The following is a 13,250-nucleotide window of genomic DNA, read 5'->3' as shown; positions in this document are numbered from 1 at the left end:
GACCTCTAACCATTGACCAACCTGGTATGAGAGACTCTGTGAGTGTCGCGCGGACACCCCCCAGTATAGCTCAATGGGTCTCCGAGGTACACAAACCGCCACACCACGGTAAGGTCCAGTGTCTTCGTGACGGAACTGATGACAGACGTCATCGAGTTTGCTGGTGAGGCACACGTTAGTGTTCTGGAACAGCTTGTTTCCATAAGACGTAACAGGCCGTGTCAGCAGCCCATATTGGTGATATGCGTTTACACGCATTAGTGGTCTGAGGTTTCCTGGCGCAGCTCAATCTCGGGGTTGTCCCAGAGGCGCAATAAACGGGGACAATATGCTTTTCACGTTTGGACGCGATCCAACTGATCTATACCGTCCACCATGTAAACCGAGATGGCTGCTATCAATTGCTGGCAGATGCAAAACGGATAAGAAACTGGAGCGCCATACCAGTAATCCAAACCAGAGCCATCAAATCGAATCACATGGGACTCCCATGGGTTTGTGCTCTGTACACATTAAAGACATCGAAGAATAAAAGCACTAAAATGGATCTTAGTTAACAACGGCACAATTCCACATAGAGCACGCAGGACTAAGTCTGAGGAAGAAACGAACACTTGATTGTTGGTCTGTTCGCCGAGCTTGGCAGTTGGAGTGCAAACGTTTCATCACCAATCGAGGTGATATCGTCAGTTCACTGCACTGCCAAGCTTGGCGAACAGACCAACAACCAAGCAGCGCACCCGAGCTACCTACATTCCACAACATTGCTAGAAACGAACGCAAATACATAAACCGGTAACCCAAGTCAGGGGCTTCCATTAGTGAACCATACCAGGTTTCTACAGGCTTGGGAAGTGGTACTCACCCGGACAACACAGTGAAAGATTACAACCGAAACCTGGTGGTCAGTATCTTCGCACTGACGGAATTCAGCTCATCCAATATCTTTCCATTCATATGATCCACCGAAAAGAATAGGACTCCACGTTCAGGTCAAACATCTTGTGAAGCAGAACAGGTAACCAGATCCCCGCAGTGTACTGACAGATGAGTATGATATCGCTCCAAAAAGGCAAGGTTTTTCACAAGTGAGCTGGGCTGAACAGTCTGCTGCTTTTCTAAATCCCCTGCTTCTTGAGCGGTTATCCATCTGCCCCAACGCAGTAGGTATGCGTTCTAGGTGACAACCAAAACTACAAACAACGCATTACTTTTCTGTGACTCAACCTGATTATATGCCATGTAATACCTATCTATCCTACTTTGTCCGCAATATGTTGCGGATGGGCCCAAGTTAGAACCAACGGTACAAAAGTTTCGTTGTCCTGAGGCAACAGCTGTGAATCAATATTTTCGTTGAAGTGACTTAAGAATCTTTGCAAGATGATTGGACAACCTGAACGTGGGTCATCCCGTATAGTCCACAATCCTAGATTAAGGAACGCTCTATTACTGCATAGAATTGCTAAGACTTACAGTTTGCCTGTCAGTTAATACACAATATTTTTAGTACATACGGTGAGGACTGGAGCTAAACAATAAGCTGCACATTCTTATTTGTGGCGACATAATACTGGGTCGATTCAGTGGGACAGTGTAAGAAACGGGGCAAAGGTGTGCATGAAAGAGGGTTTGCATTCTTGAGAGACCATTTGAGAGACTGTTCAATTAAGAAAGCAACTGTAGTTCAACTACGGGGTTGCCTAACAGCTGAGATCGAATTGTTGATAAGCAGTTTTAATGTACCTTATGGTGCCATCTATTTAATCAATTGTACTAATATTGTCACAATGGACGAAATTTTCATTTTAAAAAACATAGAGCAAGGTAAAAGTCTACCGAAATCGACACAAATATTCACATATTCATGTTGCGCTCAACTACAAAAGTAAGCGAGGTTGAGCACAGGTTACTCATTAGTATGGACAGGTAGTGGCAGAACTTGCCTGGACAACCAACAACTACAGTGACCTTTGTTGGGTTCTGCCTTTAGTCGGATGATTACGCTCATCATTAGCCTTTGATCTAAAGTGCTTTCCCGATATTATCACAAACATTCTTCGGACAAGAAAGCGGTTCGTATGTTTTTTAGCAAAGCCATGTAACAGAAACTTAATCAAATAAATTAAGTTCAGATATTTCTTTGAACAGTGATGCTCGGAGTACTGTGTATTATGACCCAAAGTTGAATTCGGAAGTGAAAAACGATTGAGATGAAGATATTGATGAAAGCAGATATATTGGGTTGCCGGAGATGACAAGCGTTACCGACAATCGGTTTGAACACAGCTACTAACCCCGGAAGATTTTGCATCCCCATCTGAGAAACGGTTCCATCCGTTGGCCCGACCCGCGCTGTCGAGAATACTCGCAATGGTCTCCGAAGCCTTGATTGGTACCGTACTCTTCTCCACTACCACCTTGGGGCTCCTACTTACATTGGCAACCTTGCGAGCAGCAGCCTCAAGGTTAGCCATATTTGGAGCTCGACCCTATCGGCCAAGAAGGAAAATGAGTGATACGTGAACATAAAATTTAAAAAGGTACTCACACAGGAGAAAAAACTAAAAAAACTATTGCCAAAAGCCAAAATGGATATACTTTGCTGAAGTCTGACTAAGAAAGAAAGCGTCCAGCTGTAGCACCCTTCCGGTGCCTAGCTGCCATGCCACCCGAAGGAAGCACGAGGGCTGGGATACTGCCAGGTTGCCCAAGCCCTAGACAGGGGAAGTCTGACTAAAACAAGAGCGATGACAGTATTTACCGTGAAAGGTCCAGATTCGTCCTTACAAAAGGAAACGATGGATGTATTTAATCTACACATCATAATTTCCATCTGAATTTCATCAATCTCCGAGCAAACCTTCACTCGAGCCTGAAGCTTATAACACATATACTGCTCAGGAGTCGTAATGGGTGGCCAGAAATGCGAAACTCGCATTCTCAAGCCGGCTCCAATGACAGGTTCTGCAACTCACGTGACAGGTAGGTTATCTCACTTTGGTCGACGTTATGTTCCCCATCTCCGATAAAACTAATTCAGTGACCAGGTCCACATGGTTGGCTGTTCTCGACGCTCGAACCACTGGACACTTGCGCATAGCTATAACAGAACAAAAGGTTCGTACGGAGCCAGATGTCTTGCTGCATGTAAGCCTGATAAGCTTATATGAATCGGGAGATCTGTGGACCAACCTATAGAGGTCTGTTTAGAGCCATCAGCCAGTCTAAGCATGAAAGCAACACAGTCAGTCCCACATATAGGAAAGCAGCTGGATTAGGAATTCATAACCACTGTTAAGAAGAGGCTCAGCTAAGCCACCCGATCGAGAACAAACGATCGTTCAGCTGTAACACCCTTTCGGTGCATAGCTGCCATGCCACCTGAAGGAAGCACGAGGGCTGGGATACTGCCAGGTTGGCCAAAACTAGACAGGGGTCGATATGCAAAGATCGGATTCGAACCAAGGGTTTTCCGACCAGTAAATTCGCACTAACCACTGACCCATCTCGCCCCCTTGATGATCCGAAAACGTGATTAACTAGCACATAAAAAGGAAAATGGCTTTGATACTTCGCTGCCAATCCATTGCTTGACCTCCGCTGGTTCGTTTCCACCCTTCGCGTGGTTGTCAGAAAAGAACTCCCACGACCGAAGATATGCACTACCGATGAGCGAAGCTCGAGTTCAATAGTATGGCTACTCTCTTTGAAGTTACTCAAGTTACTCAAGGACGGAAACATGGTTGTCCAAACGACGATGTGCTATTGTGCATATAGGATCCATCTTGAAATTAAAGCAAATCTACACAGACAAGCCAAGAAGCACTGCACGACTGTTTCCTTATTGTTAGGAATGATCAATCAGCAATGGGCGTGCTGTAATTCTTTGGGGAGACTCGAAATCCTCCATCCATTCAGTAGCTGAACACTGGACTAGTTGGTCAGAAGTGCCTGATCTGCAACTTGACGTTCCACCGAAGAATCGAAAGCATCGCGAAAGACGAAAAACACATAAGAGGAAAGTTGGAATTCACATATTCATTAACATTCATTCCATTAATATAGGGTAGGTAAGCTCCGTTTCGATGTTTTTTACCATAAAGAACGCTGAAGAAGTCAGTGAAATATGAATTTTACGAATTGTATTCGAATATAGAGAATGTGCATGAAAGAACAGCGAGCATCTCCATCAGCAGCAATGTAGAGTTCAACCGGGTTACTGGCAGTCCACAATATCAGCACAACGGGGAATGAAATTCATCCGACGGACATAACCCACCATGCTTACCCATTACTATTTCGTAAAACTACGGTCCATCTGATCGTAACGGGAAAAATACACTCGCGACTTGAATACATCTATACCCTGTTTTTTTACGCAAAACTTCCGAAATTCCAGTGACGCAGTACTGAACAAAACAAAAGTACACACACTTTGGATTACGCAAACCTCAAGCAGGCGCGCAAACAAACTAAAAACAATCCTGAGGAAATTACATGGCCACATATTTTCCACCGAAGATTACCCGTTGTCTGGTTGAGGACAAATGTTTTCTGAGTGTGACATTTAAGGCATTAGAAATCACAGTTTCAACTGTTCTCAAAATTTTGATACTACCCACCTAGATAGATAAATATTCTCACCCGGACAGTGGCATCTTGGTAATAGGTCCATTTTTCCGTTTTATAAGGATCGGGCGACGGTCCACATTGACACAAAAACTTCACTGGCAGTGGAATGAACAGATAAATATCAAACCAAATGTCTAGGGGCATATTGAACTTAGAGTAAATCCACTGTTTAATTTTAGTTGCTATGTTATGAGTAATTCAGGTATGTGTGCAAATCAGATTCCAGTCTAAAAAAATTGGACCATTCACATTTGGCGCAATGTAATAACCGAGTTGGATCTGAGACTACTAGAACAGTAGTAGAACGGAGCGATTATATTCAAATGAATGTGTACTGAGAAAAGAACGCCGAAAGTTCTCCATAATGAAAATAAAGTCATAGACCACCACAGATCCATATCGTTTTCTATGTGTGAAGACGTCACCCACAAGGTGTGTTCGGTTTCTGCTTCCCCACGAAGGAAACTACTTCAAAAGGCACCCCTTTGACACGGCCCTACAGCTAAACTAAGTAGATGACCATGAAATAGCACGCTCCTTGCTCCACCTGTTTCTAAGATGTGAGTAGGCTATATGGTGAAGGAAAAGCGACCGAAATAAGAATAGCAAACTGAGTTGACACGCGCTCGCTTACCTGTCCAATACCGTACTTCTTCGTTGGTGTGTCCACCGAAATGAATATGAGCTCAGCCTCATCGATCGCCTTGTCGATATCTGTTGAAAAGAACAGGTTTTTTCCACGCACCGCTTTCACAATATCTTCCAGTCCTGGCTGATTAAACAAATTGGGTCGAAACATGGATGAAAATACTAGGGTAGGAGCGAATACTATGAAAACAAAAAACAACCCGTGGATCTTAAGCGCTCCGAGACAAGACAATATGCACTATTAGGAAGCACTTAAATTTTTCACGATAGTTATACTTCAGCAGAGGAAACAGAACACACTTCACTAAACAGGTGCTCAGCAAAACAGCACGAAATTTAATAGAATACTAATTTGCCAAATGATTACAACGAGTGAAAGATGAGTACCTGGTCAACAGATGCTGAAAGGATGTACTTCGACCATTTAGATCAAACACCTTTGCATGACACTTTGACAGACTTTGCTGAGTACCACTTTAGTGCAACATCTCGACGCGGTAGCTTCCTCCACTAGTTCTCAGTTGGGTCACTAGCTACCTATTCCAATACACTGATGCCACGAACCGGAAGTTAAATCGCATTTAGGCGAAATATTATGTCCTATTTACTCAGAGGAATCGGACGCAACAAGAATCGATTTTCTATACCCACGCTAACGTTGGAGGTGGTGCTGCCTATTAGCTTATTCCGCAGGCAAATAAAATATGTATCTTCTCACCGATACACATGTTCAAAGGTCATTTATTCGAATTAAACTGGTCTAACCTCGACAGCTCTCATTCCAGCAATAAGTTCATGCGTTCCGTCTGTTGTTAAATGTCGACGGCCTAACGATACGTTTCAGTCCAAGACAAGAACCATTTGGACTCTATACACTCCTCAAAAGTTTTTGTACCTTAGTAAGAAATATTTTTCTGTCTACGGATAGAGCCCTGCCACGTTTGTGGGCTTTTCCAAAACTGGCTAACGCCTTGACGTGCCTCCTAGACCTAATGATTCCTTCATTTTCGTGCATCTGATACCCATCAAAAACCCAGTAAGTGGGCTGAAAAGACAGAATCACTGGATGCCAAGCCCGTTTGGATGTGGAGTTTATACACCGTTGTAATGCCCAGAATGACTGAATATTGAGCGGTCCCAAGTGAACAGCTTGACAATCTGAGGCATTGCCATAACATTGTGAAGGTAGTTTCTGGGGTTTATTTTTCCAAGCAACAGGTGGTTATAGTAGACCGAATGTTTCAGAATACAATGTACCTTATTTCATCTTAAGGAACGTAGCATTACTACGAGCTACCGTCAAGATATTTTGTTGTGGGAAATTAGGTGATATGGAGTATATGGTCTTTAAATCCTGTACGGTCGCGTATATGAGGAACATTAAGAGTGATCCCCTGAGAGTATACTAACAAAATCAACCAGCGACACCTTGATAACAAAGGACCACGATGTTGCGTTACACAAAACAATTACACAGAGTATGTCAGGTAACGGTGTCTATGGCACACTGAATTGACGTGACAGTGCACTAAATGTTTTCATCAATCCATTTTTATACCATCAATTGAAAAATGGCTGGAGGATCTATGATATTCAACGCCATGGCAGAATCCGAAAAGCTATAGCCGAAATGACGGCTTATACCCTGAAAAAGATAAGCTGATGTAAACATATGCCAAACAGTAGGACTCGTGAAACTAGGCTCATGAAACTATTAGGCTGAAGCATTTCCATAAATTTCCTGTTCTGCTTTTTTCAAACCAATAGAAATCTAAACAAGAATGGTAATTTTCATAAAGGAAACTGCCCACAAGGTGCCTGGAAACTCTTCGACAACCCTGTGAGTAGTTTCCTCTATGAAAATACGATGGGATATCTCGAATTTCGTGCCAACTGAATCAAGAGGCGGCCTGTGTGCAGCAGTTGTAGAATATTACAAACTAGAGGTTCAGTTGAATCTCGCGTGAAAACGAAATTGATTTACAAATGATTGTATTTCTTGAAAAGAGTGGTAACTGATATCAGTAACAAGTCTACCGGTTGCGTATCCGAAAGATTCAGCCTAGAGACCCAATAAATCCGTCTTTGTGACAGTTGCGGTACGCATATACTGGCACAACACACCGTAACATACAACAGGGAGGGGGATCACGGATCCAACAAAGTGGTCAGTTTGAGCGCACTCAGTAAGCGCGTTAGAAAATGGATCGATGCAGCAAAAAGCGCGGACTTATTTGCTATGGCTATGATACGCGTAACGCATGTCCATATTCCCGACTATCCGAAATTAATTGTTCCACCCGTCCGGGTTGTTAAACACATAAATATGTCAAAAAAAGTGTTTCAAGGCAACCGGTGATCGTCAGTGCAGTGCTGCACACCCAGGATAGTGCGGCATTTTGAATGGATTTCCTCAAGAAATTTATCACTAGTTGAAAGTATCACTGGCGAATAATGAAGTTCTACGTAATCCTAAAGACAAACCTGCTCTTACTTCGATGCTTGCCCCCCAAACTGCCACCCTTCCCCAAAAGGCGCAAGTGGATGAGTTGATTCAGGTTAGTTACGATTTATTTGTGGTTTATTCAGCCTCAGTGGCTGTTAGAATAGTCCACAGCTGCAGCTCCCTTTCGATGCCTAGCTTCCATGTCACCCGAAAAAAGCACGAGGGCTAGGATACTGACAGGCTGTCCAAGCCTAGACAAGAGAAGTCGATATGTTGATGTCGGGTTCGAACCATTGAGCTTCCGGTCCGTAAGCTGGCACCTTAACCACTGAGCTATCTCGACGCCCGGCTGTTAGAATAACCGGCAGGTAAGCTGCAGAAGTGAGACAATGAATGCACTTGTCGCTGTGGGAACTGTTGAGTTGAAGGCGGCTACGTTGTTCGTGCAGCGCTGACTGCAGTTACGACCAGTAGCAAAACGACAATTGCAGGCTTGCCTCGCCAATCCCGTCCTTCGTGTCGGTAATCACTGTTTTCGACCAGTCGCACCTGTTTGTTCTGCCTGGTTCTTCGCAGTTATCAGAGTTCGCTTGATTGTGATTGGAAGTGACTATTTAGGTTTTATTCAAGGGCACTTCACACTGGGAGTAGAGGCTCATTGTGAGAATTTCAATTGCATTCTGAAGGTTATTTGCTTATTAGGAAGTATCTATCAATGAAATTTCTCGGTTCTCCAAAACCATTCTCCAGGGGGGGGGGGACTAATTGTTGTAACTATCGTACGGCGCATCGATGCCTCATGCCTAAAATTCTTAGCGTTCTCGAGCCACGGGCTTCTAAATATTGTCCCTTCTGAGAGTCGAAGTGTACACGTTCACAACTGAAAAGGGCACCATGGAGAATGGCGATCAATGAAAGGGTTCGCATAGCCCAGCCTTACATGAGGTGATTCCACACCGCTCACCGAGACGGTTGAGATAGGTTTCGCACACGCGACCCTCGAACTATTCGAGTGTGCTGAAAGAAGTCGGAATAAGATGCGGCTGCCAACCAATGACTCGTCATATAGGGATGGAGAGTTCAACAGACCTGCTTATATTGGATTCAACCTAACACTCTGGTTGGGGGGGGCAAGGCATAGTGGACGTTCAAGAGTAGAAACTGCACACGATACGGATAAATTAAATAAATTCTCATAGTATTGCCCAACTAGAACAAAAGCAAAAACAAAAAGCCAACTTGAAGGAAAGAAAATACAGGTTATTTATCTGCTGACCTCGCAACCCCATATATTTTTACCTCCCTTTCTACCAACTGGCGTAACAACACGGCTAGACTCTGAGAAGCTAGGCTGAGGCCACTTGATTCACATGACGAGTTGGGGAAATGCGGATCAAGAGAGACCATATAAGTGGTCCTTGCAGAAGGCTACAACAATGAGACCACGACTCAGAGCACGATGACAATTTTTTTGAGCGAATTCGCTAAGCGGCGCAAAAAGCAGTGAAGAATTGACTAAAAAACGACATTCGGCATCCACCGATTAAATTCGAAACAAGATTCGGCACGCCCACATACCTCGTAGATAGGGAGGATATCCGAGTTCCACTGTTCAATTATGTTTTCGGATATATCAACAACGGTAACTTGGATCTTCGGACAGTGGTGAGCGATCACCGATAATGTGCATCCGCCAACATAACCAGCCCCAATGCCACAAATTTTCGAGACCATACCCAATGTGTGTAAGCTACAAGCAACAGTAACTGATCACGTTAAGTTATCCAACGCAAACGATCTCGAACGTAAATATCTATAAGAAAAGAAATAGCAGTATGAGTCGTGGAAAGACCCACCTTGGTATGACAGTACGGGCATTGGAAACAATGTGGATAAACTGAAAACCGTAATAGGATGGCAGTGAAGCATTCTTACTGCCAATTCAATACCTATGCTAGATACAAAATCGTTCAGATGTAACACCCTTTCGGCGCCTAGCTGCCACGCCACTCGGAGGAGGCACGAGGGCTGAGATACTGCCAGGTTGCCAAAGTCTGGATAAGGGCAGTCGAGATGCAGAGAATGAGTTCGAACCACGAAACTTCCGGCCAGTAAATTCGCATCCTATTCATCCATTCATCCATCTCGAGCTCGCGCTACCAACGTCTTGAGCTTCAAGCTGTCATAAGTGGGGTACCGTACCGCCTTTGACTAACCAGTCAAGCAACTTTAAGACGTCCCAAAACTCGCAACCAGAACCTACAAAGCTGAAGCTAGGTGAGCAAGTCAATTAAGCAATCAACCACTGATCTACCAATATTACCATCAACTGTCGTTTTCCGTTTGAGACTTTTTCAGAAATCGTCCCACACCCCCCATTATTACGGACAACTGCATTTCGTTTACACTTCCGAAAGCGGAACAGCAAACAGCGTAGGATTCTCCTTCTTCAGCAATCCATTTTAGGTTCCCTTCATCCTCCTGTGTCTGATGCAGGTTGCCTGTATTCATACAATTGGTTGTAACATGCGCTTTGGCGGACTGGTGTTAAACCAGCAGCTGGCTGATTATAGATCTGACTCCCGGTAATGTGGACACAATAGATGGTCAAATTTCGCATATGCACACTACTGGCGCCACATTGGGGTTCGGATACAATGGATAAGTCGAGTCAAGAACTCCAGCGTTAGAGCTGAGATCAACAGAATTGAAGCACTGTATTATACAATCAATACCATGAAGATAAATGGCATAAACCGGGTAATTCGTCACCCCAGCCAGTTGTTTGATGCAACCTGTTTGCAGAAAGCGACTGCATATATTTGAAACACGCTACACAGCATCTAGTGAATGGCAAAATCTTTAACCAGAAATATGTATTTGGATCCCTGGTGCTCTCATCGAAAGCTCAGAACAATAGGTAATTGTTTGGCGGAGAGCCGCCTGAGGATGTATGGAGGTAACCTGTAAGCAATTTGCGGTCTTCAGAACATCATCACAATTGTCATCATCACCGACGGCATGATATCAGTGTTAAGCTCCGACGCGCCGCTGCCGTACAGCCATGAGTTGTTTGAAAGCCCCATTGTGAAGAAAAGAATAAATCTGCCAAGTTAGGGTTGGCCACCTGTTAGGGAGCAATCCACGCGGATCCCACCATACGGCACGTCTTTAGGCGCTGCTACGGCCGAGAAGGCTGGTCCACTCGAGGTTGGCCCAGAATTCGCGACGCTTGCCGGTCCGGCATCAAGACGAGATCTGATTGGTCAACCATCTGGACCCAACAGCCAATCATGACCCAGTATTGGCCAAATGCCGGTTGCCAATGGAGCATCCAGAACGAGTCCGAAATTCCAGAAAGTTATAGCCGCTTACGCTATATATACAAAGCGCTGTACGACTGTTCCTGATTTCGTTTCGGGCGTTACTGGACCTTGTGCACCTTCGGTGGTTGTTTTGACGTGAACGCTAGCTTGGGAGGCTCAGACCGAGAACTAAGCTGAGGAAAATAACGTTACTACACCACCTCTCTGATTACGCCAATCTGAAGTGGGCATGGAAGACAGCACTCTCTTCGGTAAACGATGGTTCGGCATATGCAACACATGTCCCAATTAATGCAGCTTCCGGTGCTGGACACATTCTTCAATGGGAGTACCCGTCGCACAACCCAAAACGCAATTCTAGCTGCCTCATTACGGATTCGCCGACACCAAACCACACGAGGTATGGTTCTGGGTCAACGATTGTCGAACACCTGAGGACGTCTCAGTTCCGCTGCTCGAATAGGCCAAGTCTCACAACCATGCAACAAAACAGCCCGTACTGTAGCTTGATATACACGTCCCTCGAGATTCAGGGGCAGATCACTCTGACGCCATAGGTGTCTCAAATCAGCATACGCGACCCGAGGCTTGCAGGTTCAGGAATTTCCCTCATCTGTCACGCTACAACCAGAATTAACATAACTTCCAAGATATGTAGAACGCTCCACAATTTCCAGTACCTCTCCCTGGATTGTACGTGGTGTGCTCAGTGACTGCACGTCCACAAGCATGACCTTACGCTTTGCGGGTGCAAAGTGCATACCGAAGGACGGGATGACCTTGGTCAGTTTATCTAAAAACAGCTGCGCCTTCCTCTTCGAAGACGAGAACGATGTCGACTGTCTGCTCCAGTTCGACAAGCTTTTCTTCACAGGTTATTTGAACACCAGGGTACTGGAGAACCTCCGGCGTTCGTATCATCAATTCATCGATCACGAAGTTAAAAAGAAATAAAGAGAGCGGGTATCCCTGACTGACATTGCTTTGTGTACGGAAGCTTTTGAAGAACTTTCCGTACACTGTCACACGTCCGGAAGTCTGAGAATATAGAGAACTTATGTTCACAAACTTCCGGGGCATTCCTTGGTGGGCAAATGTGTCAAGAACGGACTGGTCAACGGAGTTGAATTCGACTTGGAAATCTAGGAGTACAGGAACTGTGGCTCAATGATGCGTATGGCGTTGTTCTAGCATCTGACGCAACCCCTACCAGGCCGGAATCCCGCTTGCTGCCCTCAAGTCAGTGTTCCACGAGACACCGTAAGGCGATGAATAAAAGTGAGGCCAGTAGTCCCATTACGACCGGGGTTAAGCTGGTCCTCCTGTGGTTACCACACTCAATACGAGCTCTTCTTTTGAAAATGAGTGCTATCACCAACTGTCCCCATTTGTCTTGGACAGACAAACGCAGGTAAACAGATCAGACAAGCGCTGACTGAGTATGTCACCCCTGTTTTTTTAACAATGCGGTGGCGCTTGAGAGAACATATACAGTCGTAAACCTCCGTGGCCCTAGGTGGTTCCACGTTCACTCTCCAGGGTTCTACGTCAGCTGTGGGCTCTAGATGAGTGGCAGCTGGTGGCACGACAATTGTTGACCGAAGTATCGGGCCCAACGGTTTAGGCGTTCTACTTTATCCGAGATGGTCATTCCATCCCGATCCGATAGCTCAGTGGTTAGAACGCGAATTTACTGGCCGGATGGTCCGTGGTTCCACCTCTGCCTCTCGACTTCACCTGTCAAGGCTTGGGCAACCTGACAGTATCCCAGCCCTCGTGCTTCCTTCGGGCGGCATGACAGTTAGGGTGCTACAGCTGAATGATTTGTTTTTCATTGCTTGATGGCTTCGCCCAAATGTGGTTTCCGGGGACCGGTCGCACGGATCAACTGAAATAGCCTTCGGGCATTACCGGCTTTCTGGGCCTCTTTCATTTCGCTTGCTTTATGTTCACCACACTTCATGGTAGGCTCGCACGCTCACTTTCACTAGACGTCTGATGATTCGTCGCATCAAGTTATGTTCGGGACCGGCTGCGATATTTCACCCAGATTTAGTGGGTGTCGCTGTTTGGTCTGATATCCAGTGTTTGAGTGGGCCTGGTTGGGCCGTGCCACAAGCTAAATTCCCAGCACTATGCAAAGCCGTCACGAAAAGACTGGACCTTATCATGGCGTGGCGGTTTGTGTACCTGGG

At 45.3% G+C, this 13,250-nt stretch overlaps 1 protein-coding gene across 1 annotated transcript in view; it reads right to left on the bottom strand.

Moving 5' to 3' along the window:
- Positions 1 to 13,250, bottom strand: part of T265_07614 (hypothetical protein) — a gene marked incomplete at both ends in the record, with an annotated part of 65,320 nt that overhangs the window by 43,146 nt on the left and 8,924 nt on the right. The window contains 2 exons of the mRNA XM_009173178.1: positions 2,298 to 2,492; positions 5,270 to 5,463. Coding sequence (XP_009171442.1) covers positions 2,298 to 2,492; positions 5,270 to 5,463 — 389 coding nt within the window. The remainder of the gene's footprint in view (positions 1 to 2,297; positions 2,493 to 5,269; positions 5,464 to 13,250) is intronic.

Source organism: Opisthorchis viverrini, assembly GCF_000715545.1.
Source record: "Opisthorchis viverrini unplaced genomic scaffold opera_v5_176, whole genome shotgun sequence".
Lineage (NCBI taxonomy): Eukaryota > Metazoa > Platyhelminthes > Trematoda > Opisthorchiida > Opisthorchiidae > Opisthorchis > Opisthorchis viverrini.
Note: the sequence above shows the minus strand (reverse complement) of the source record. Positions and strands in the feature narration are given on the sequence as shown.